At 33.3% G+C, this 27,618-nt stretch overlaps 1 protein-coding gene across 1 annotated transcript in view; it reads left to right on the top strand.

The window, feature by feature from the left end:
* The first annotated feature begins 11,671 nt into the window (after positions 1–11,671).
* Positions 11,672–27,618, top strand: part of LOC145260508 (uncharacterized) — a 29,348-nt gene continuing 13,401 nt past the window's right edge. The window contains exons 1-3 of the mRNA XM_080118628.1: positions 11,672–12,057; positions 21,290–21,416; positions 21,574–21,657. Coding sequence (XP_079974754.1) covers positions 21,294–21,416; positions 21,574–21,657 — 207 coding nt within the window. The 5' untranslated portion in view covers positions 11,672–12,057; positions 21,290–21,293. The remainder of the gene's footprint in view (positions 12,058–21,289; positions 21,417–21,573; positions 21,658–27,618) is intronic.

Consider the following 27,618-nt stretch of genomic DNA (forward strand, 5'->3'; position numbering starts at 1 on the left):
GTTGGTCCTGGTTGCATAGATGGGATCTGATATCAAAAACTTATAACTGGATGTTGACGGGATACTGGATGTCAACAGACACTGGAACTGGTAGCTAGACATCAGTGACTGGAATGAATAGCTGGATGTCAGTGAACAGTGGCTGGACATCAAAGGGCACTGGAGTAGATAGCTGGAAGGTGGAAGAGTGAATTGGGGTCATTGGAAGCTGCAGGAAGCTGCGAAAGTGAACTGGAGCTGCTGGAAGCTGCAGGAGTGAGCTGGAGTCGCTGGAAGCTACAGGAGTGAGCTAGAGCTGTTGGAGTTTCGGGAAATTGCAGGAATTAGCTGAAAATGATGGAGTTGCTGGAAGCTGCAATAGCTGGAGTAGCAGGCTATTAGAAGAGTTCCAAGAGGCAGGCAGCAGTAGAGAATGGAGTATGTATGACATTCAAATAGTTTGTGAGTCATTCTTAAAATGATGTTTGGATCACACAAATAGTTTGTCTACTGCTGCTTGACTCTTTTGATGCTTCAGTCGTAAAAGTGCTGAGCATGCTTTATCATTCCCATCTCTATCACTACTCTGAAATCGATGAACCCATCTCCTAACCATGCTGACATCAAATGCATCGGCTCCTGTAAGCGTTCAACAGGCGCCAGTAAATGTTGATTGATTCAATTTTTCCATTCAATGACGCATCTCTGCTTCTGATGCATGTCCATGATAAGGATTGCTTTCTCTGTCTCACACTGTCAATATCTACAACAGAGAGATGAAACTTTCAGGTCATAAATGCATAAGTTCAGTTAACTTGCAATTCTATATCAAGCCCCACTCTCCCCCAATGGTTTACTTCTACTTGTGCAGCTGCAATTGCTCAAAAGCAGCATGTGTACCGCAGATTCAACCGACATAAGTCCAGTTCAAACAGACAGAAGTACATAGAAGCTAGAAGTAATTGTAAGAGAGAAATAGCAACAGAATATGCTGGAACCACCAGAAAACGCACTGAAGCACAGAAATTAGGAACCCGTGATTTTTGGAAAATCTACAACAGTGTAGTTAATAATGGACAGTCAACGATTCCCCCACTATCAAACAATCATGAGGTTGTTTGCACAGCAATCGAGAAGGCTAACCTGCTTGCCAGTCGGTTTGCCTCAAACTTCACATTGAACCCGGCAAACCACTCCCTCCCTGACTTTCCTTTGCAGACTGACACCACATTAAATGATCTGAAAATCACCCCTTCTCTGGTACAGGGTATCATAAAAATTTAAAAACCTCAAAGGCATGTGGACCCGATCTCATCCCGGCAGGGCTGTTAAAAAATGCTCTGCTGAGGTTGCTCCGGTTCTCTCCAAACTTTACAACAAATGCCTTAATGAATCTTACTTTCCAGACTGCTGGAAAACTGCTTTTGTTGTACCAGTTTTCAAGAATTCTGGTGAAAGAACTGATCCATTAAATTATCACCACATTAGCCTTCTCCTGCTTTCGCCAAAATATTTGAGACCATAATTAATCAAGCCCTAGTAAATCACCTTACAGCTGCTAAACTTCTGACCGACAATCAATATGGATTTAGGCAAGCCCGTTCCACAGCAGATATCCTAACTGTAATCTCTGAACGTATATACCGTTCACTAGAAAAAACAGGAGAGGGTAGAGCGGTAGCCCTCAATATATCTAAGGCTTTTGACAGTGTATGGCATGATGGTCTTCTAAGGAAAATCAGATCATATGATATCACCGAAAGAATATATAATGTAATCAAATCCTTCTTAAGTAGAATATCCAGGTTGTCCTCGATGGTTGTATATCTAAATAATATGATATAAATGCGGGAGTACCTCAGGATACTATCCTGGGACCTTTATTATTCCTGATATTGATAAATGACCTCCCTGATAAAATTGTTTTTGAAATGGGTATATTTGCTGACGACACCACTCTCTATAACAAGCACTACAATGACAGCCAGTATGCGAGTCTACTAGACCTTTTTCTCACAACTTGCCCTGAACTATGTTCAGTTTCTATTCTGTCTCCTCTTGGATCTTCTGACCACTCTGTTGTATCAATTAAGATAAAAATGAAATATAATAAGTCCCCAGATGTACCTCTCCATCGTACAGTATATCGATACACTATGGCTGACTGGGATAGCTTCCGTACATTTATATCGGATCTACCTTTGTGTTCCATGTTTAAAAAGATGTGTCCTCTATAGTATCAGACCTGATGGAATGGTTAATTGTAGGTATACACCGTTTCATACCCTCGAAAAAGTTCCAGCAAAAACCTAATAGCCAGCCATGGTTCTCTCCAGAATGTGCTGCTGCAATTGTGCACAGAAATCACTTTTTCCACTGCTTCCAACGTAATAGATGTATGGAAACTGAAGCCGCTTTCATAACTGCCAGCAACCATTGTAAGAAAGAGAGTTGTATGCTCAGTCCGTCCAGTCCAAAGTAGCTGAGCAGCGGCTTGGTTCTCACCAGTTTTGCCAAATAGCAAACAGAATCCTGAACAGAAGCATGTGCTCTATCCCAACTATCATCAATGGACCTGAGGTAATCTCATCGGCATCAGAAAAAGCCAAACTCTTTGCCAAGAAATTCTACCCTTTGCAACCAAGGCCGCCAACCCCCAATATTTCCTCCTGTATCAGAAAACTATGTGATATACGTATATCTGTACGTGATGTTGCCAAACTAATCGAAAAACTTGATTCCAGTAAAGCAACCGACCCTGACGGTATTCCAATTATAGTACTCAAAAAACTTCAACCAAAACTAGCGCCCATACTTGCAAAGCTATTTAAATGTTGTCTTAAGGATAATTGCTTCCCATCACCCTGGAAAATCTCATCAGTATGCCCTGTATTTAAGAATTCAGGTGATTGCTCATCCCCCTCTCAGGCCAATAAGTCTCCTGTGCGTCATGAGTAAGTTGCTGGAATCTATGTTAAATAGAGAAGTAATCAACCATCTCAGCAAAAATAACCTTCTTAGTGACACACAATATGGTTTCCGTTCTGCTAGATCTACAGTAGATGTGCTTACAGTTATATCTCATAGGATTAGCGAATCTCTTGATGGAGGCAACCTTTCTAGGGCAACTGCTCTTGACATATCTAAGGCCTTTGATAGAGTATAGCATGAAGGTTTACTTTACAAGATCTCTAGCTATGGTATAGCTGGAAATGTCTTCTCAATTATTAAATCATTTCTTTCTGACAGGTTCATAAGAGTAGTAGTTGATGGGCAAAAATCACAGTATTAATTCTGGAGTCCCTCAGGGATCCATCCTGGTCCCAAATCTTTTCCTGATTTACATTAATGATCTTCCAAATCACATTCTTACATCATTTGTAGACATTTATGCTGATGACACTACCATCTATGGTAGCACATCTAAGTCAGTAAACGACCAAGTTCTCTCCAATTCTCTCTCCTCTGATCTTGAGCATGTGGTACAATGGGGAAAGGAGTGGTTGGTTACTTTTAATGCATCTAAAACCAAGCTTCTCTCTTTACATCATCAGCATTCTGATCCCCATCTGGCATCAGTTGAAATGAATGGCTTTCTTCTTGAGGAGGCCTCAAGTTTTGACAAGCTTCTGGGCTTGACCTTTACTCCTGATCTTAAATGGAATACGTACATCAAATCTGTTGCCAAGGCCGCTGGAAAAATGGCGGGATCCTTTTATCGATCAAGTAGATATCTCATTGCTGATGAAATTCTCTATCTATATAAGAGCCAGGTACGTCCAAGGATGGAGTACTGTTGCCACATCTGAGCAGGAGCTGCTAGAAAGGACTTGTCCTGCCTTGATAGAGTTCAAAATAGACTTCGTAGCCTCGTAGGAGATATCCTTTTCTCTTCCCTGCAACCTCTATCTCACAAAAGAGATGTTGCGAGTTTGTCATGGAAAATGTTCGACTGAGCTTCAGTCTATGGTCCCCCCTCGCCAAACTTTCACAAGAAACACTCGTCTAGCAGAAAACACTATCAATAATTCCCCCCACTCGTTATCTGTGCCTAAACCTAAACGTAGATTCCATGAACAAAGCGTCTTTCTTAGAAATGCACGCCTGTGGAATTGTCTTCCGTTTTCCTGCTTTCCAGCTGACTACAATATGGTTGTCTTCAAGTCTAACGTAAACAAGTTCTTGATGAGCCATCCCACTTATTAACAAATTTACTGAATTTCCATTACTAACGTTTACTATATTGTCCAATTTCTACTGTAAACTCTTTAACCCTTATCCTTGAGTGGCCTCTTGGCCTTGATAAGTGGTCTTGCCTATGTAAAAAAAAAAAAAAAAAAAAAGGAAAAACAAATGAGCACATATCTAAGGAAATGGCAGAAACACTAGATGAAGACTCCCAATCTGTAGTGGAATAGGGACAAAAATGGATGGTCACATTTAATGCGGCCAAGACTAAGCTTGTTTCTTTCAATAATTACAAGAAACCTCCTCTACCACCAATAGCAATGGCCAAAAAACACATTATCTGAAAGTACTTCCTTCAAACTCCTCAGACTAACATTCACAGGAAACATGAACTGGAATAGATATATAGAGAGCATTGCCAAGGCTGCTACGAAGAAGGTGGGCTTTCTCTACCGTGCTAGAAATCTACTCACACTTAAATTATCCTGTACTTCTATAAGGCCACCATTAGCTCATGTATGGAGTACTATTGTCACATTTGGGCTGGTGCATCTGCTACTTGCTTCCAACTCCTTGACAGGGTTCAAAAGAGAGTCGCCAACCTGATAGGTCCTGAAATGTCAACTAGGCTTCAGCTACTGTCCCATCGACGAAATATTCCATCCCTCTGCCTGTTCTACAAATACTTTAATGGTGAATGCTCTGACGAATTACAAGCACTTGTACCCCCTCAACGTAAATAACCCCGACAAACCTGACAAGCAGCTAAATCCCACCCCTACACAGTAGAGATCACTAGGTGTAAGAAAGCTTTCTACTCCAATAGTTTCTTCCCCAGAACTGCTACACTTTGGAACTCCCTTCCGGGATTCTGCTTTCCCAACTGTACTGACATGCAGAAGTTCAAGTGTAATTGGAACAGACATCTTGCTACTCATTTCCCTTCATAATATCCCTACAACTTATGTCCCTGACAGTAGCCCCCTACTTCAAATTGGCACTGAACCTTGTTTGGAGTGAAAATTGAATAAAAATAAATAAATAAATAAATTTGCAATCCCGTCTGATCCATTCAATACAGCTTGCAATCCTGTTTGATCCATTTGAGTAGAATAAAAATTGGAGGCATTACTTTTGGAGTATCTATAATACTAATATGAAAAAATTTATACACAAATAAATTATTTACTAACTATTCATACACAACATACCCAGTTCTGGCATTATTCAGAATTAAAAGGAAACTGTTTTGTTTTTTTCCTTCCTCTTCGTTCCTTTTTTCTTAAAACCTTAACTCTAATATTTTAATGGTGAATGCTCCGACGAACCACAAGTACTTGCACTCCCTTGACGTAAATACCTCCGACAAGCCCGTCAAGCAGCAAGATCCCACCTTTACACAATAGAGATCCCAAAATGTAAAAAAGCCTTCTACTTCAATAGTTTCTTCCCCAGAACTGCTAGAACTTTGGAACTTCCGGAATTCTGCTTTCCCAACTGTACTGATATGCAAAAGTCCAACTGTAATGTGAACAGACATCTTGCTGCTCAACTCCCTACATAGTATCCCTGCAACTTATGGCCCTGATAGTAGCCCCTTATATCAAAGTGGCACTTTGCCTTGTTTGGGGTGAAAATGGAAAAAAAAAAAAAAAAAAGAAAAGAAAAGAAAAAAAAAAACTTAACCCCAAACCAACCCAAACCTAACCTCAATCTGACACTAATCCCAACTTGACCTAGATCTAAGTGTTAAGTTCTGCAAAAATCGGATTTAATTTCGTAGAAACACAGATTGAACACATGCTTTGTATACACTAATACACTGCATACGTCCATTGTATACAATAAACAGTTCAACGTGCCAATTTAAAAAAACAACAACAACAACAACAAAAAACATGCAATATTTACATGTTTATTTGTACGCATACATTTAAACTGTTCAAACTTGTCAACTTTAAAAAATAATAGGCATATAAATATGTCAGCATGATAAATCACAAGAAGAAAAAATACAATCAAAATAAAAAGACATATAAACATGTCAACATGATGGATTAAGAAAGAAAAAAAATGGCGTTTATACAGAATTGGGACGAGATTTTGTAGTCGATAAATGGAGTTTTCAGATAAAAAAAAAACAAAACAATAGTTTCAACTGATTTTTTCGTCAATTCTAATAAGTTACAATGATAGCTTCCAAATTATGCAGTCGAAATTACCCAAATATTACTGAATTATCAAACAAAACAGCTTTAATCGTGTTAGCAGGTGAAAAATTCCCGCCAGCTTGTTTAAAATCGAAACGGAAAATTACCTCCCTTTAGAATTTTCCTGGTTTTTGCGATCGTTTTCATCAAATTCTATTTATTTTCTTTAATAACTAATTTTCTACCTTATCGATTTTCATATTTTTTTGATATAATCATTTTAAAAATACGAGGAATATGTAGATACCATTGTTTTCATGTGAAATTCAGTTTTATGATTTCCGAAATTTCGTCCTAATAGTGTGAAAGCAGCGAATATTATTTTCCTCTTATTGTTTGGAAAGATAGATGTGATATTCAGAAACTTGGATTATTTGAGTTATTCAAATTACTATTCTCATCTTGGATGTTATTTGAACGTTTCAAATGACGTACTCCCTGACCTTTTTTAGATACATCTTTTCTAACTCGGGAATCTATATGGAATTTTGAACTGTACCCATTTTTTAAAAAATGGAAATCGCTCAAGACAATGCAAGAAGCCACTTGATAAAAAAATACTACTTCAAGGTCAAAAACTTGTCAACGATAAGTGTTAGATGAATAGATTCTGACTCGGAAAACAATAATTCTCCCCACTTTGTCAGAAACATCGCTCATGGAATATGAGGACTAAAGGATAAAATCAAAAAAGGCAAAAGTCACAAAGCTGTCGAAAGTAAACTCAAGATCCACTTTCTATTCTCCTTGATTTGGATTATTCGCACTAGTATTCTCAAGCTATTTTCACGTTTTAACAAAGGTCAGAACCTCTGACCTTTTTCAGATGTATCTATTGTTCTCGTTCTGTCAGCCATTACTGGGTAGCCCATATGAACCCGTGGCACAATGAAAAAAGCACTGAGTTCTAACTGAGTCTTCTGAAGGTTAAAGGTTCAATCCTCATTATAGGCGATACTAGAAATAAAACAAAAGTTAGTTACTTAACACTTCTATTTCGATTACTATTTTTATCTGGGTTGACATTTTCATGTTTCAGTCGATATAACTTTTGACCTTCTTCAAGTGTATCTTTTCGAATTTGGGGATCTTTATGTTGAACTCGGGAATCTATATGGAATTTTGATCCGAGTGCGGGTTGGAGGGTGGGTATATTGTTCTCGTCCATTAATAATGACCAGGTAGAAGTGTAACAGTTATAAATAAGGATTTATCTTCTCTCACGGGTAAATGACCCTGCTGAGTGATTTGGTTACACACTGACCAATCAACTTGCAGAGTGCATTAATTTCATCTCTCTCCTGAAGAACGTCTTCAGCTTCTTTGGGAATCACAGTCGGTGAGTAGAGAGAACCGTGGGAGCAACTAGAGTAGACATCTCTTCACTATCTTTTGACTCTGTCCACTGGATGCTCCAGTCAGCCCGGGATTTTTATCCTCAGCCCCCCCCCCACTATCCAAATCAACAGAGATTAGAGCATTTCTGTGATGATCTGGTCCTTGTTGATTGCGGTGTAATGCTGTTCCTGTGCAATTCTAGGCAGCCCACCCTCCCAGGCCTTGCCTTCTCTCTTTGAGAAGGGGTTAGTTTATTGCTATTCACCTGAGGCGTCCTTACCAGAGAATGCTGACAGAGCTGCCCAGGCACATTTTGGCAGGTCAGAGTGCTCCTCCTCGGGGGCGCTGACTTCTCAATCCCACTTTCCGACCCTGGCATCTAAGTACTTGCAGTGGGAGAGAACTAAACTGTTCTAGTAGTGACACTCTTCGCCTGAAGATAACTGTTGGCCGATCTGTGACTGAAGAGTCTTCCTTTCTTCATTTGGGAACCGTTCAACTTTCTTACAGTTAAATAAATCCTTTCGTTGTTGTGTTAAAAGAGAAGAGATGTTGCGAGCTTGTCTCTGCTTTATCGTTATTTTCATGGCAACTGCTCGTCTGAGCTCCAATATATTGTTCCCTCTTGCCAAACTTTCACGAAAAACACTTGTCTAGTTGAAATCACTATCCAAAATTTCCCTCACTCTTTATCTGCACCTAAACCTAAACGTAGATTCAATGAAAAAAGGTTCTTTCTTAGAACCGCACGTCTGTGGAACTGTTTCGTTTCCCTGCTTTCTAGCTGACTACAATATGGTTGTCTTCAAGTCCAACGTGAACAAATTCTTGATGAGCTGTCCCCTCAAGTAATCCAATTTACCAAATTTCTATTACTAACAATTACTACAATATTGTCCTATTGACTAGGGTACATTGAGTGACCTCCAGGCCTTGATAAGTGGTGACTCCTTTGTAAAAAAAAAAAAGAAAGAAAGAGGTTTTATAGAATTACTAGAAGATGTACGCGGCGTTGGCCAATATTAAACGTAACGTTAAATTCCTTTAAGAAAAAATGAAGTAAAAAAATGCAAAGAAACTGAGACATGTGCATGCGAGTATTATGTTTTTTCTAAACAGTTCACTTCTTATGAGTCATGAAAAATTTTTTTTAATACTCTTGCTGAGATCAAAACCAAAACCTAAACACAGTGACTCAAGTACGATAACTATTAGGCCAGCGTGACACGGTCTTTAAAAAGTGTTTTCAAAACTACTTATTTTTAACATAATGTGAACGATTTGCGCATGTGCAGTCGTGAAGCAGTTGACAAACAGATAAAAATCCGATGACCCACAAGTACTAATTTTTCAATTTTGACCCCTGAGCAGTCCTTTTTTTTTCTGGGTGAAAACTGATTAAAAAGTTTTCCACATGTCTGATTACCCTATTTATATACACAATTTCAAGTCTGTAGATCAAAAATTTGTTGAGTATATAGATTGAGAAGTGTCTGCACACACACACACACACACACACACACATTCTCACTTTTATATATATAATATATATATATATATATATATGCCTTTTACCAGACTATCCATTCATGTGAAATCACCTTTTTCTTCACTCTGCTTCACTTTTTAGTTATCAAGTAAGATCTTTGACTTACTTGCAGTTTCACCAAATACTTTTGCATGCAAAATCTGCATTTTGCTAATTCCTACCCTCTGATGAGAAGGAAAGTATTTCTTTGAAATTCCGCGGATTAAGGACTATCCACTTATTTAGTGTTTCCTTTTCAAATTAAATATGTTTTTAACTCTTTTTCAAAGTGTTTTTTAACATGTTTTATTAACTAATATATATATATATATAATAATTATGATGTTATTCTCCTAGCTCAGGGGTCTCCAAAGTTTTCAAGCGGTGTGTGTGCAGGGGGAGGGCATCGGGCCAAAATAAAAAGAAAATGACCTAGACGTGTTTGATATTCGCTTTTTAGTGAAACTAGTTCTCCAAAACTTCTTGTTTTAATTATTTTCTGAACAAAAACAAAAAGCATCACACTATTTTCACACATTACCATTAAAACCCTTCTTATATATATATATATATATATATATATATATATATATATATATTTACATTTTCCATAAGAACTTTGCGGTCCGAATTAAAGACTTTGGTGGATCTGATCTGGATCGCGGATTGTAGTTTGGAGACCCCTGTCTTAGCTGATCATCATTTGGGCCCCACCCCCAAACAAAATGAATATCACAAATTGTAAAAAAATAAAGAAAAAGAGCGGCAAAATTAACTTTTAACAGTTACACTCATGTTGCGGACACCTTTTTTTTCTGTCTTTTTAAGGTGATCTCTCAAAATAGCCAACAAAACAAAAACAAAAGGTGTGTGTGTGTGTGTGTGTGGAGGGGGGTAAAACACTAAATACACAAGAAATAAATGTTACCAAAGGCAAGCTAAGTTCTTCTTTTACCTATCTGGATACGGTTTTTGTATTTTAACTCATTTTAAAGTGGGTTTTTTTTTTTTTTTACATTAAAATATAGGTAGTGTAAAGCCTGTCGAAATGGAATGAAAAAACAAAATGGTGGTATCATTAGGGCCATAGTCACGCCTTGATAATCGCTCAAAAATCGAAAATTAAGCAGAATTAAGCAAAATACTTGCTGATAGAAGTGGTACAACGTTAAGGCTTCGTACGCTTGGTGACATTTATTGGAATAGGTTTCTGACAGTATTTTGTTTAATTTTCGATTTTTGAGCGATTATCGAGGCTTGCGTATGGCTTGAATGAGATCACTATTTTGTTTTTCGTTCTAACATGACGGGCCTTACACTACCTTTATTTTAAAATAATAAAAAACAAACACTTCAAAATAAATTAAACTAAAAAAAAAATTATTCGGATAGGTAGAAGAGTAACTTAGCTTTCTTTTAATTTGTTAAGTATTTTTTTCTCTTTTTTTCTTTTGTTTTGTTGTTTCACTCTTTTTAAAATCTGTTTTGTATTGCCGGACTTATGTGTTTTGACATTTTTTTTATGATAAAATTTGATTAAAATAACTAAATATTTCGGAACCGTTAAAAGTCAATTTTACCAAAATGTACTCGGCAAAATAGGGTTTTTCATACAATCGTGGGTAACGTCGGGTTTTCCTGCTGACGTTTATGCAAGTAACCAAACGTTGTTCATTCGAGTAACCATTTTCAATCCTCTCATAATATTATTCGTCGTTCAACTCATAATCATTCTATTTCATTAACACTTATCGAGTAGCTTTTGGCCTTGTTAAGAGGTGATTTATGAGTGAAAAAAAAAAAAAAATCTTAAACCTCCAAATTAATCCGGAGATGGGTGTCGCGGACTACCGTAGAAAACACTTTTAGCAATCTGAAAATTGGCTCTTTAATCTTCTGTAGTAAGAAACAATAATATCTTTTTCGTACCCTACGGGTGTTTTGCTATTTTTATGAGAGTCGAAAACTGTTCCTTTATCGTGGTTTGTTCAGGGTTTTGCACTTGGAATAGAATATAGAAACGTTGTCCTCATAAAACAAACAAACGTAGTGATGTTGTGACTTCAACTGTTATAAATTGTACTAATCCAAATAAATTTCAAGTAAACCAATAAGTTTGTTAAAAAAACAAAAAAGCTAAGGGATTTTTTTTTTTAAATCCCCAACACACGATGGTTTTCTAGTTTCTTTCACGCACACTACTAACACGTTAAAAAAATAATACAGTAATGGAAAAAATATTTCAATATATCCACTTATGTTACAACTAAAATTCTCAATTTAAGGATAAATGCGAAAAAAAATATTGTTTAATATTTTTTTTAATTCAAATATATCTAAAAAAATATATATATATTTTAAAACTCTAGAACATAAGTTGATCCTTTTCTTTTTGGCGGGGATGGGTGGTGGTGATGTCCGTTCATGCATGCTTTTATTTCTAAATACATGCTTGAGTATATTTAGAAAAGTTAAGGGGGTCACGTTCTGTTCTGGAAATGTTAAAATATAGTTTCCAGTTATATTTGAATTTAAAAGGAATTATTAAAACCAACTCATTTTTTCTTTTACTATTAAACGAAGGTAAAAGTAGGGTCGCATGCCGCCAACTTAAAAAAAGAAAAAAAAAATGGAATCCATGATGCAGTTTCTCAGTAATCGACCCGCTGATTAGTCAATCAAAAAATAAACAACCAATCAGGCGTCGAGTTACTCACCATCCGGAAGTGACGTCATTACACGCTCATACATCGCCATTTCTAAGCACGTTTGAATTCAGACATTTTTCTGTCGCTGTCTACTTAGAGACGAAAGGTAAGAAACGACAAAGAAATTGCTTTTTTTTTTTTATCAAAGAAATTTTTTTTTCTTTTTGTAGAAATTGATTGAAATATTTAGCAACACCTTTTAGTTATAATAATTCAATGATTTTTTTTCTTTATGTTAAATCAATGTTCTTCGTGTTTTGTCTTCGTTCTCCCATGATCAAACGTCTTGGTTGCGGTCCATTGTTTCTCATCTAAAAGAAAAATGTTTGAAATCTAAAAATAAATATTTACACTTTTTTTTTTTTTTAAATATATTATTTTATTTTGCTCTTTTTAATTTTGTCTTATTTTTGTAACTTTAAATTTTTTTTTTTTTTTATATACTAAATTTTAATAGCGAATGTGGAATTCCATTATTTCCATCCGTTTAAAAAAAGGTGAACTGAAAATCTAAATTTAAATATCAATAGGTGGATTAAAAATAACTTCTAAGGGATTTTTTTAAAAATTCAAATAACTTTTGAATATTTCATAATTAGCCACAAAGCTTCTATATATTTTTTCAGAAATTCGATTTTGAAACGAGTTGGACTTTTATTTTGTGTTTTTTTTTTTGTTTTTTTTGTCTCTACGTATTTTTTATTTAACAGTAATTTTGTCCGGCTTCTACCCGCCAATTTGAAGGCTTTAAACTCACATTCGGGTTAATCACAAGGAGAAGGGGGCTTGCTGCAAATAAACTCCCGAGTCCCATACCATGGTTTTGAATTTTTTATTTTTATTTATTTTAATTCCAAATGAAAGGTTGATTCACGTGTTAAGATCAAAGAAAAATTGAAAAATTGGTACTAGTGCAGAGTGATCCGGACGTTATTTAAAAAATCATTCTTAACATGGGGAGGGTGTTTTGTACCTATTCTATACTTCAACCTTACAATCGAAAAAAAAAAAATAAATAAAACTTTAAACTTGAAAATACGATTTAAAAAATAGCGCGGATCACTCTGCAGTCTGCACTAGTACCGAAAAATTATTTCAACCGTATCAAAACTTTTTTTTTTTTTTTTTTTTTAGCCATAAAGTAAAATCAATAATTCTTAATTTGTCTTATTTTTAAATATATTCTAATGGGAGAGAAAATAAAGTATCCTTAAATAACTTTAATTAACAAATATGATTCGAATTTAGAACTAGGTAAGAGAAAAAAAAAAAGCGTACTTGGCCCAGAAAATTTAATATCGTGTGTTCAAAGTATGGACAAAAAACATTCGGAAACGATCGAAGAAGCAGTTTGTTTTAAAGCCAGAAGAAAATGTGGTAATTATGCAGTAAAAGGAACCTGGGGTTTGTATTACTGTACACAGATTTGAAAAAGCTCTCAACAAATATAACAAATAAATGTTATCAAAGGCAAGATAAGTTACTTTTCTACCAAACTGGATATAATTTGTGTTTTTATTCAATTTAACATGTTTATTCAGCTCGAAAAACAGTGTTACCGATGTATTGGAAAATTCAAAATGGCGCCCGACTCTCTCTTTAACACGGTAAGTTTGGGAAAAGGTGTTATAAATAATAAACTAGATAAAATACTGTTAGAAATTCGCGCAATATATATTACCGTGACATAGGTTGACATATATTCGGTTTTTCTTTTTTAATAGTATTTTGTCTAGTTTATTATTTTTAACACCTTTTCCCAAACTTACCGTGTTAAATAGAGAGTCGGGCGCCATTTTGAATTTTCCAATACATCGGTAAACGCTACATGTTTTTAGAGCTGAATAAACATGTTACATTGAATAAAAACACAAAAAATATATCCAGTTTGGTAGAAAAGTAACTTCTCTTGCCTTTGATAACATTTGTTATATATTTTTTTTTTGACAACTTTTTCGAATCTGTGCAGTAAACCCGGAACCTGGCTCTCTCTCTCTCTCTCTCTCTCTATATATATATATATATGTTTGTTTATTAAATTGTTAGGTGAAAGTTATAGTACAAAACGTCCTCTCTCCATGTTAGTTATTTCAGCACGATATCTTCTCTGCATAAGTACTGAAAAGGGATATTAAAAAAAAAAAATAGAAAGTAATTTTGCCGTTTCTTCGAATTTAACGGGGTAAAAACGTTTAGAAATCGATTCTTAATCTGTTCGGGGAGATTTAATTATTCTGTACTTTCATCTAACAAACGTCTAACTCGCAGAAGTACCCCCCCCCCCCAAAAAAAACTGAGTGCTCTAAGCAAATTAAGATTAAAAACAAATATTAAACCCTAAAAAAAGGTGTCTTTCAAACTAAACTTTCATTAATTTCAAGGACTGACCAGGAATACTCCGTCAGTACTCGAATTGACTTCATAAGAACTGAAATTCTTAACAGTACCTTTCCCAATAAAAATTAGAAATACAAAGAACAAAACATGTTCTCTTAAAATAAAATTGTACTTCTGCAGTTTACGAATTATGTTCAAGTTAACTTTAAATTTGATGGTGTTACATTTAGATGAAAGTATGTTAAAGGGATTTTCCAAATATTTCAGCATGGCCCGTAAACTGCAAAATTACCGAATTATATATATATATATATATATATATATATATATCGAGTTAAGTGTAGATGATTATATAAAGAATGGTCATGTTTTTTGGAAATGGAATTTGGGACGTATGAAAGCGTACGCAATTTGAATCTGATTATTTGATTTTCAAATTCAAACAGTCCTTTCCTTCATTTAAAAAATAATTCAAATTTTGCAAAATCTCTTTTAAAGCGCCCCCCCCCTCACACTTTTTCTCATGAGCAACATACAATTTGACGTCGATCATATATTGTTACACATGTCGACAATGAATCATCCGGGATGGATAGGGGGGGGGGCAGACATAACCTTTGGATTTCTCCCGTCGGATATTTTTTTTCTTAAGATTTAGGGAGAGGCGTGCAGTTTATTATTGTTATTATCATCATCATCAATTGAATTGAGTTTTTATTTCTAAAATTTTCTCGTAAGGAAAGGATCTTTTTTTTTTTTTTTTTTTTTAAATCTCCCCTTCCAAAATATCAAATATGTATGGAGGAAGGGAAGGAGGCCCCTTCCTTTCCTCCATATTTTGATATTTGTCTGAAAAAGTATTTCGGAATTACTGTTCTCGGCTTGATTGTTATATTAGCCGATCTAACCTTCAGATGCATGCACCTTTTCAGACTTTTTAACCTCGATGTTCTCCATAAAGTATCCAAGTTCGAAAAAAAAAAAAAAAAAGTGTAAAAGAAGGTCGAAGATTACATCGGCCGATATGTTGACTAAGATGCGGACAGTCGTGGAATTCAATTAAATGTCATGTTTTCACACCCGTGTTTAATTTTGGAAATTGGGAGTACATTTTTTATTTTTTTTATTTAAACAATTCATTAATAATTCTTTCTTTCTGCTATTTTGTTAAAAATCTGCTAAAAAAACATTCAACATAGTTACCAAAGGCAATAAAAGTTGCTATTCTACCTATTTGTATATTGCGTTTCAATTTCAATATAAGATTTCAAATCCTCTATCGTTAGTCATAATCGAAATTCACTGTGAAATTTGATCACTTTTTTATTTTCTCTAGTTAGGTAAAGTTATGTTTCTGTCCCCCCTCCCCAAAGAAATGACGAAAACACATGACACTTCAGTGATTTCCATCATAATGATTAAAATAAAACGAAATAGGAAAATAAACCTTTAAAACATTTTCAGAAAAAGAATTCTGCACACAGAATAAATTCTCCTGCCTTTGGTAACAGTTATTAGCTTTTATTTTTCGTCCCGTTTTTATTAACCCATTAACGCCCATAGTCCTTTTTTAAGGACCACACATAAAATGTTTAACATTTACTGAACAGTTAGTTTTTTCAGAAATATTTTTAATTAACACTAAATATCTGTATCGTGATCAAAGTGTAGTATTTGTTCTGCAGTTGCTGCAGTGCTGCTGCACTGCTGCAGATAATTTGTACCAGTCAATGGAGGGGAAACACTCTATACTGGGACAATTATTATTTTTGGTCACAACCAGAGTGCCTCTTTTGTGCCCTACTTTTAGGGTATAGCGATTTCTTAATAGGATGCTATAAAAAAGGTATAATCAAGGACCAAGGTCTGAGGCTAAGAAATTTATCCTGACACATCAATGACAACTGGCTGAGAGAGAAAGAGAAAAAAAAAAACGTCTTACCTCTTGCAACAGATGCCGTCGGTTGCGACCTCCGGTATTAGTCCTTGTGGTCCCGTAATAATTCTTATCAATACAATAATTGATTGAGAAAAGAAAAAACAAAGGAACTACCAAGACGGTGTCCAATTGTAAATAAGAGAAGAAAAGGAACGACTACAGACACGGTGTGAACCGATTGTAAAGATGGGGGTGAAAAATAATATACAAGCTAGTCAACCCATACAATTTTATAGAAGGTCTAGGGTCACATAACATTAGTATAAAAAAACAATCACAAAGGGGAAGACGCTTTCGCATCCATCTCCCAAAACCCGAGGTCATTGAAGGTAGGAAAGATTTTCTTATAAGGGGGGCTGGTTTTCCCCCACATTAAAACCGGCCTTGTGCTTAATTTGCTTTCGTGGGGAAGCAAATAAATACCTTAAATATAGGTAGAATTAATTTTATAACAATTTCATCTAATATTTGTAAGCAAAAATAAACATAATTACCAAACAAATTAACTAAAAATTTGGGTGTGTTAATAGGGTTAAGTATATTAATTCACTCTTTTTGTTTTCAGGTCATTATTTTTACGGGAGAAACGAACGCCAGAATTTATTTTCTCTTCGTTTGTAATTTTTTTTTTTTTTTTTTTTTTTTTTATTGAATCGTGAAATAATTTCTTCCCTCGTTTGAATCAATTGTTATTTTTAAAAAAATGTATTTTTTTATGCGTTGAGGTTTATTGTCACTTTTTTCCCTGATCGCTCTTAGTCATTTAAAAGGTGGGGGGGGACACAAAGAGAATGCAAAATTGTGCCCTTTTTTCTTTGGAAGGTTGATAGGGCATTTTTGGAAGCAGGCTGATGATGAAGAAAAGCTTTTTATCTTCAACTCTTTACTGTCACCCCCTCCCATCGGTCTACTTGTTCAGCAATATTTGTTACTCTCAAGTACATTTCTTTTTCTTAATCCCCTGCTCCACCATTCTCTTGTTCATTCAACTACTTTGTTTTGTCTATTTTTGTCCTTCATATCCTTTGTTTTCTCGCCATAATTACACATCTTATTAGATTTCTTCTGTATTTTTAGCCTTCGTATCAGGCAGAATCTAAATCGAGGGTTTAAAAAAAACTATTCAGCTGTTACAAAAATAAAAATGACTTATTTAGATTATAGACAAATTATTAATAACAATTTATCTACATTGTTTAAAACCTAAAATCAAAGCCGATTTTGCCGCAAATCATATTTAAAAAATAATCTAAACTAATTCAAGAAATAAAAACAAATTGTAAAGTTTAAATTTTTTGGTATTATTATACAAACACCGTGACAGGGTTAGGGGTTAGGGTTAATTCGCTGTCACGGTGTTTGTATAAATTTACCAATTTTTTAGTGTAAGATTTCAATTTCTTTTTGCTTATTAAACGATAATTCCATTCTGTTTTGTGTAGGCACCGCCAAAACTGGGGGGGCAGGTCAGTACTTTTTGACGGACCGTCTTTTTAAAAATCTACCAAAAATCAGGTAATTATCCGATCAATACGAAATTTTCAGCGATTATTAGGAGAAGAATGAACTTTATAACAGTGTACTTATTTTTCATAAACGATATTTATATATATATTTTTTTTTGCTTACAAAACCCCCCCTTGTTTTGAAGTGGGAACAAATATGCTTAAAATAATCATTTGAAACTGAACAAAACATTGTGTTGTTGTAAGGGACAGAATTATAGATTAAAAAAAAAAAAAAAAAAAAAATTGTTTGCATACCTTATTTTGACGTCTGAATATCAGAACTTCGATTGTGTTTAATTATCCCGCTTTTGAGTTTTGAAGTGTGAAATTCGGTGAATATGTTAAGTAAAATAATTAATTTAAGTTAAGCAAAACAAAAAAAAAAAATTTTTTATATTTATACGAAAAAAGCCATTTTAAAATTTTTGATAAATAAATTAACAATTTTTTTTTAGCGAGCCGAATAATGCATGACCATTATTAAACAGAGCATGCTTTGAATAATCGATACAAAAAAAAAAATTCGATAAATATTGTGCCCTTTGTGTTAAAAATAGCATCATTTTTTTCGATCTCGTTTGAAAACGTTTGCCGCCTTTCGACTACGGTGGACCAAAAGCGCTGAAATAATTTTTTTTTATTCTGCTTTAAATTGCCCCCTCCCCCCATTTTGGGGAGCCTAGCCTGGCCCCCACACACATACACATTAAAAACCAAACTCATACAAATGGTCACCCATCTGGTACTGGCCAGCCTCAGCTTAATAATACATTGAAATTTTCGTCACTGAAAAATAAGTTTTTTTGGCCTGTTTAGTCTTCCATAGTTTTCGTCTCATCGAAAGAAAACGTAAATAGAGTCGATCTGAACTCTTCGGCGACGCGAAATATCTGGTTACATATATGAATAAGTGGAATTATTTGAAATTCAGGTACTTATATTATAATATTTTTGCATATTCTCTTAGAAAATCATCCTAAATCTTAGTTAGACAATAAATGAATAAATAAATAAATTTCAAAAACCCTTTTTTTTTAAATATTTAAGTACGTTTTTTGTGCAAGACAAAAAATAACAATTGTTAACTTTTTGGGAAAATTTAACATTTAAAATTGAATTAAAAATAGTAGAAAAAGTTTTACATTATTCTGTTTTCTATATGATAAAATTCAGGGTTTTATCTTTCTGGAAAAAAAAAAGTTACTCAGAAATAATGGATTTTAATAAATGTAATTTAGTTTTAAAAAACAACAACAACTTGATTTTGCGGCCATTTTTGGCGGTGCCTAGTTTTGTGTTATACTCTCACTGGAAATGATTCGATTTAAATAGAAGATATTAAATTAACAGATTCTTGATCCGATTTATCTTTTTGGTTTAGGTAGCACAAATGAATCAATGCAGGATTTATTTAATTTCCACCAATATATTTTTTAATCGGCACTTTTTTTTTTTTTTTTTTTTTTTAACACCGTTATAATTCATGAATATTTCCTTATTTTTGAAGCCGATTCTAAAATAATTTCCCGCTTGTCAAGTATTCAGATTTGTGAATGCTTTCAAACGAAACTTCCGTACGAGCCTCTTTCGCATCCTTCTGATAATGATTTCGATGTTCCGTCTGAATTGATGACGATATACATGTGTATTTTGGATCAGTGTATAGTATCTGTTTTGAAGAGAGACTCTTCGTGATCGGACTCTTTATTTCATATTTAAAGTTGATTAACTGGATACCCTCCACACTACTAAAAAATCGATACTAATTTCCATGGAAATAAAATGTCATATATAAAGTTATCAAGTTTCGTCACCCGATGTTTTCACGTTTTTTTTTGTTTTTTTTTTTGTTTTTTTGCGCGGAACTGTAATCTGCAAAATGAAAACTTTTTTTTTTTTTTTTTTTTTTTTTTTTATAAGCAAACGAAAAACCCCAAAATTGGATTATCAATTTTTCGGTACTTTATTTTTGGTACCGCACTGAAATGTTATTTTATAAACCATTCTTAACATGTGGAGGGTGTTTTGTAACTATTCTTTGCTTCTACCTAACAATTTAATTAAAAAAAAAAAAAAAGATTGTGGAGCTTGATTTTAACCTGAACAAACTATTTAAAAATAGTGCGATACCAAAAATACGTAAACACTAATTTTTCTGTTCTTTTTTTCTATGCCGGTTGAACTTGAGATTCGTAAAAATTTTGAAGTCAACATTTGAAAATAAAGGTTTGAGAGGGAATGTTACGTAAGTGGTTGTTATGTTGAAAGGCGCGGAAAGAGTAAAATCTAAGTTAGTTTGAAAGTCCATTTCTAAAAACCGGCCAACAGCCAGCATGTAAAACAAAACAATATTCCCTCCTAAAAAATTGATTGCTAAGAAATTTAGAAAATAGTGATTTAAATTCATGATAGATTGAAATGAGATTGACGACTTTCAAAAGTGGTCATTTTTAGGTACGGGTAAAAATGGTGAAATAAAGGGGGACATAGTTTTGAAAACCGATTTATCTTAATTTTTTTGCAAGTTTTTGCAACTACTTAGTTAATTTCCAAAAAGAAAAAAATATTTGTCCACGTGGGAGGAGGGTGAAAACTGGGCTAACGTACACGAGTGAGGCCCCTCTAGCAAAATAAGCATCGGCTCTGATGTTGTACAGTACACAGTTCATTCGAGGGAGCGTTCTTTATTCCGAAAAGGAAAGTTAAAATCCACCGAATATATGTCAGCCTATGTCACGGTAACATATTGAGCGAGTTTCTAACTGTATTTTGTCTATTTTTTTTTTTATTTTTTAACTCCTTTTCCCAAACTTACCGGCCCTGTCGGTGGGACATTAGAATATGCCGACTGCCCCCCCCCCTGCAGAGGGTAAAAGTCCCTCAATGGGGGTCCTGGATATGACCTTAAACTATATCCAGTGGTGAGGCTGAGGCTCCAGCTTGTGGGCTTTGGGGAGTGTGGAGCCACCCTTTAATTACCATTGCTCCCAGGTCCACTCTGACCCGGAGTGGTAGTACCTGTTAGGGTTCCAACTATGGGTTAAATAGAAACCAACGTGAAAACAACAAATATATTCTATTAAAAAAACATTTTCTTCAAAATCTTTGGATTTGGCATTAAATAACCTGGAAAGGGTTGATATGCCGTAAAACAAAAACAACCAACCAACCAAACTTACCGTGTCAAAGAGAGTCGGGCGCCATTTTAAACTTTCCAATACATCGGTAAATACTGTTTTTCGAGCTGAATAAACATGTTATATTAAATAAAAACACTAAAAACATTCAGTTAGGTAGAAAAGTAACTTACCTCGCCTTTGATAACATTCATTTGTTATATATATATATATTTTTTTTTTCTAATCTGTGTATAGAGTAATACAAATCCAAGATGTGTTAAAACTGCCAATTTAAATTCAACCACTAAACTGAAAAGTAGTTTATTTTCTCCAACCCCCAATGAATTTTTTCTGAAATTGTTTTTAATTTCCATTAAAAAAAAAAAAAAAAAAAAAAATATGCACACACATATATGAATTTCTTTATTCTTTCAGCAAAATGCCCACCAAAATCTTCATTGGGAATGTCAGTCCGAACACTAAAGCAGACCAGTTGCGGGTGTTGTTTGAGCAGTATGGAAAAGTTACTGAATGTGATATCATAAAAAATTATGCTTTTGTTGTAAGTTGATATACACTTTTGTTTTTTCTTTCTGAAATTCCTAAATATTGTTCTGGATTTTTTGCATATTAAAGCTTTTTGTTTAACATACTAAAAATCCTTAGTAATTTTTTATTGTCACGAAAGTTTATATGAAAAACTGTTTTTCCTATTTTAGCACATGGAACATGAAAATGAGGCAACTGAAGCTATCCGTCAACTTGATGGCTATGCCGTGTGCTATTCACGCATTCGTGTTGAGGTAAAATTCCCAGCTTTCGTCTTCTCTTTTTAACAGTATAAACACAAGGCTCCTGACCTCCCATTATCAGACGTACTAACAAGTCAACACTTGAATTTGTTAGATTTCATTTTGTAGATAAGGTTTTCCTTAAATTAAACATTTTTACAGATCTTACCAACTTGTGCATATAAATGTCATTATTTAAAGTTTTATTTTCTTGTCTCATGAATGATTACTTAATTTTTTTATTTTTTTTTTGCATTTGAGATTTTGTTGGAAATTATCAAAATCCATCTTTTCTATTGAAAGATGCAAAATTTAAAAGCTAATGCTCTTAAATATCTTATGGTTATATTTTTCTCTAAATGCACATTATATGCATTGCTTTAAATTGATTACTTACGTCTGAAATATTTAGATTGATTTGATTCCCCAAAATCAGGAAATTTAAAATTATGACTTGAAATTTTGTCTTAGTTTATTGGTCAGGTGCCTTTTTTTTTTTTTTTACTCGTGATTGAAAATATTTTTGTTCAACATGATCAAAAGTGCTGTATAGATATTTCCATAAGCTTGTCATTTACGTAGTAATTAACAAATATTGAAGAGAACTTAATATTATTTTGTAATCAATATTGTTTCCGAATCCACTCCTTAAAACTCAAATTTGTAACTTTTAGACACTGGTAGACAACTAGTAAAAATCAGTTTAATGTTAGTATTAAACAAATCTTTACAAAAGAGCTAAACAAGTCTGGATGAGAATAGACTTTACAAAATTTTTAAACCGTTAACCCAGCTGTTTAGTCGGTCCCCTGGAGGCAATAGCATTTGCTTCATGACTATCATGTTAAAAGGTACTTTTCACCGTTGCTTATTGAATTTCCTTTCTTCTAAAAAAAATATATTGTATAATAAGATTATACAACAGTGCAACTGAAATTGTGTTATTTTTTTAATAGAAAAATATTTCCTGAAGCAGTATTTGAATTCAATGATTTTCTTTTTTTTTTAATTTTTTTTTAACATTTTGAATGTTTCTTTTTCTTTTTTTCTACATGACTTTGAATAAAGCACCGGCTGCTTTTTCTGACATCCGTTTTTGCTTATTTCAAATAAAACCGTTGTATTGCTTGGTTAATTTTCAAATTTAAAGAGTCTATTTGTTTTGATTAAAGTGATCACCCGTGATCTTTTTAAGTTCAATTTTCATTTCCTCATAATTCAGACTGTTATACTATTTGATTTATTTAAAAACTTTAGATTTCCATGGATCTTTCATTAAAATGGCAGAACTCTAATAAATCTTCATCAAACAGTTAAAAACCGTATACTTTATAAATTGGTGTATCTTTTTGTATTTCATTTCCGTTTACTGAAAAAAAAACAAAAAACTTGGTTTCTTTTTAGTGAGTATTGTTGGTTTTAATATTTCAAAACTTTGTATTTTTTAAATTTATTAACATGATTAGAAATTTATAAAATATTTGAAGTCCAAGTAACACCAATTTTGTAACCTTATGCATAATTTTTTTCCCCCCCTCCCTCTTTACCACAAAAAAACTTTTTGCTAGTTATCTGCAATAAGTAACCTCTGTCAACCGTTTAGCTCAATCGTATGTTATTGACATTTGACAAAAAACAAGCATCCAGTTCGTGGACAAGAACAAACCTATTTGTAGATAATCATTGATATCATGTAATTTAGTAAAAGAATTGTTCCCCCCCCCCCCTCTTGTGTGTTTGTGTGAAATTAATTTACATAATTTGCTTCAGAATCCACAGCTCATAAAAACATTCTGGATGTTTTTATACTTTTGTATGTGTGATAAAAGTTAGAACAACGTTTTTTAAAAAATTATTTAAAAATTCATTGATAAAAAACAATTCCTTTTGCCAAAGCATTTTCTTCCAAGCAACCTGCAATTACGGCATGAAAAATGAAACCTTTTGTGAATGGTAAACAAAGGTTTAAAAAGCACAGATGAACTCTGAATGCAAAGCAGTCTTGTAATCACTGCTGGAGAGTTCCAAAGCTCATGAGCTATAATGTGCTGCTGTCAAATCTATGGTCACACTCAGAACAAACAGAATTTGGCTAAGACTAGAAAATTTGTGTTATATGCAAATGTAATATAAATGTTGAATGTGCTTAAGTTTTATTCTTTCCATTTTACACATAACCTAATCAATGACAAAAGTTGTATGCACCAATTGTTTCTCACTAGAGAGTAATTAATAATTTAATGGAAAAAAGATTTTCATTACTTATATATATATATATATATATATATATATATAAGCTAATTAAAGAATTTGCTGCTTTTTTTTCTTTCTTTTTTCTTTTCTAATCCTAGCTGTATGCTTTTAATTTGTTTTTCGAAAGCCATACTCCATGATCTTGGCTTAATCGGCCATGTATGATAAATCTTTTAAGTAATTTCTAATCTTGTTATAAACCTGATTTATGACTTTTAATCTTTATCATTAGTAATTTTGAGTCAATTAAAAAAATCAATTTCTTGTAGACTTAACCTATACTAGGGGTCTCCAAAGTTTTCAAATTGGGTAAGGTTAGTGGACATAATGCTGACTTTTTAAGGTTCGTAGGTCGGCCAAAATAAATCGACCAAGAAACGGTGCATAAATAACTACAACAGGGTTAGCAGGTCATTTATTTCCAAAGTCTATAGTGGTGCAGAAATTTCTGTTAAAATATTAAAATTCGAAAATCCTTTCAAGTCTGGCATTATCCATTCGTCTTAGAAGCATGAAATTGGTGCATTTTTACCATAATCATATGTGAAGAGGGATCCATCACAAATGTACTATTGCAGTAGTTTGTCAACTTTATTTTTAAGAGAAACTTGTCTTGGATGCAATGCACAGAAGACAAATGAAAATGATGGCAAACAGTAGGACGTGTTTGATGCTGTTTTGCCAATTAGTTTTGTTTTTTAGTGTAACCGGTACTTCAAACCCCCATTCAATCTTTTTTTCTGATCAAAAACAAAAAACTACCACACATTTCCATTTAAAATTTTTGGTCTTAATATTTTCAATGTTTTCTCTCAGAGCCCTGTAGGGCATATTAAAGACCTTTTTGGGCTGTATTTGACCTACGGACCATATTTTGGAGATCCTCAATCTATATCTTCTGTTATTCTTCTAATCCATCACTTCAGTTAAAATGTTGGATTTTTTTATAATTTAAAAAATGTATCTATGTTGCTATGGCTTTACAACTGATTTGGGGACCTTTTCAGTACTGAAAAAAAGGCAGAACATCAATAGATTTTACAGTTCATTGCTGAATATTAAAACTTAAACAACTTGCTGTTTTTATGCGTCTGATTTATTTAACCAAGTTTATGCATTAAGCTGGTAATATATTTTAAAATTCTGTTTAACAATTTTTTCCCCTCTTAAAAAAAAAAAAAAAAAACATTTTTAAAGTGTTTTGTTATACAGAGTTTCAGTTGATGTTACCACTTTAAGTAAATCTTTTTGATTTTGGGAACCTGTATACAATTTTAATTTGAATAGCTTCTATCTAATCAAGATTGTTTTTGTTCTGTCAGCCATGATTTTTAAATTATAATAGTAGCAGTAGGGGTAAGCCTTGGATATTTGACCTTCAGTTAGAAATTGGAAGGTTAGAGCTTATATCGGCCAAGAATGAAATATAACAACCCAAATGAGAATAATAATCTAAATGATACGAATTATTCCCCATCTCAAATTCTGAAGCAACAATCTTTAAAATAACTAATGACCCCCCCCCCCCCCCCAAAAAAAAAAACTTGTAAGGAATATTTTCCTAGCTTTATTTTTTACTTCTAAAGCTACCATTATTTCATCTAAGTTTCTTTTTATCCCAGGCCGGTGGGTATGTCTTCCTATATGCATGTGTGGATATTTTCTTGCTTGAATTTTTTTTTTTTTTTTTTTTTTTTTTTTTCTTCCGAAATCCTTATTTTCTTCCTTTCCAGTTCCATATTCTCTTCACTTGTTTCAAACTTTATTTTAAATACTTTAAACTGTTCATTGAAAAAAAAAAAAAATTGGATCATTAGTACAATGAACTTCAAAATTACATCTTGTTTTAGGATGTCTGTAAATTGACAATCTTTGCAAGTTTACTCTGTCTTCTCTAAAATAAAATAAAATTAAAAGTATCAGCATTTATTCTGAATTGATTTTTATGGAAGAGGAGGATCCACATAAGGTTTACTGTAACCAATTTTTGTATCTTTCTACAAATCTCGTTAGTATGTTGACTACAAAAGCAAAATTGAATCCCATTGGCTTTGTTCATGCCATGTTAATTTCAATAAATTTTCCTTTTGAGTTGACCCGCTATATTTTTAGGGGACCTGGAAAATATATGTAGTCGTTCGCTCATTTTGTGAGGTAAAGCCTAAACTGTCTGCTTTCATAATCCAATTATACAGTCTACTGCCCGGTATATTTATAATAACACTTGCAAAATCTAAGGATCTTATAATAGTAAAACCTGTTTTGCACCCCAAACTTTCTTAAATGTCTTCCTCATTTCTGCCTGTCATTTTTCTTCTCACTTTTGTCAATGTTGTGGAATAAAACTGTCTGTAACAGCAATCTTATTGCACCCACTTTCTCTTGTCTTTTCTGTTGAAAAACCTTATATTTTTGTTGTTGCTCTTATCTTTGGTGGACACTGTATTTTGTCATTGACATTTTTTAAAATAATCAAAGATATCTCTTATTGTCCTTCTCTTGTGATCATGAAACGGAAACATGGATTTTTGATGAATGTGCTTATACTTATATATGTACCTTTCTTCGGTGCTTATTAGCTTCTCATGCGGAGTCAAGTTGCATGTCAAAGTCAAGAACAGCCCCCACCAAAGCTGCTAAATGTTTTGTTGTACTTCAAAAGGCAATTTTCACTACATTTATTAGCAATTTGTATTAGTGTTGATTAAAATTTTGTCTACTTTTAAATTATTTTTTAATAATTTATCTCCATATACTGCTACGAATAACTCGTTTTAGTAATTAATTTTGTAAGCTTAAATCGGTATTTAAAAAGAAAACAAACAAAAAAAACTCGATAGTCAGTGAGATATCTTATTTGGCGTCCGTATTTCAAATGAAGTATACTTAAACCTTCAACTTGTCTGGATCCACCTTGATGCTCTAGTGCAAGTGGAAAGTGGATATTTTTACAGCAATCCCTGAAAAAAATTGATCCGTTGTGAAGCGTCAGTTTTTTAGTATTTGATGAGATTTCCTGGCCACGTATGCTATGTATAACACAATTCACTGTTGGATCAATATTATAACTGCTCTATTTTCAAATATTGTATAAGGATAAGTGTGTCAATATCAAAGAATGTTAACCCAACAAAGAAGTTTTAATAAAACGAATTGAATTATTATGAAAGCTCATTGTCAGCTCATGAAACTACTTTAGTATTCTTTGCAATTTAAAGAAGGCGAAAAGGTTTATAAGTTTTAATCATTAAAAACTGGCAAATAAGATCCTTCATTTTGCCTTTTCCCCGTTTTATTAGAATCACATGTGATGAAAATCGTCTTTGAACAAACTTTTTTCTTAACAGCAAATTCCATTTTGCATCGTTTTTTTTTTTGTTTTTTTTTTTAAAGACAAACCAAATACAAAATTTGATTCCGTTGATTAAATGAATGAAATTTTTTATTGAATTTTAATGATATAAAATATTTTGCACTTTTAAAATTGCTTTTTATATTGTGGATGCATTATTTGAATTAAACGAAAATATTTTTTAATTATAAAATAAATTCCTGGAAAGCTGACTCCTCAAATAAATAGGGCAGAATACCAGGTTGTTACTTAAAATTTGACTAAATTAAAAAAGCAAAAGTACATTTGCAAAGGTTGCTGGAAAAATGGTTGTCATTTTACTTTAGATGCAATCCTCTACCTACCTATAAGAGCCAGATACATCCTAA

Source organism: Euprymna scolopes, chromosome 36, assembly GCF_053919585.1.
Source record: "Euprymna scolopes isolate OS-2025 chromosome 36, ASM5391958v1, whole genome shotgun sequence".
In the NCBI taxonomy this organism is placed as follows: domain Eukaryota; kingdom Metazoa; phylum Mollusca; class Cephalopoda; order Sepiida; family Sepiolidae; genus Euprymna; species Euprymna scolopes.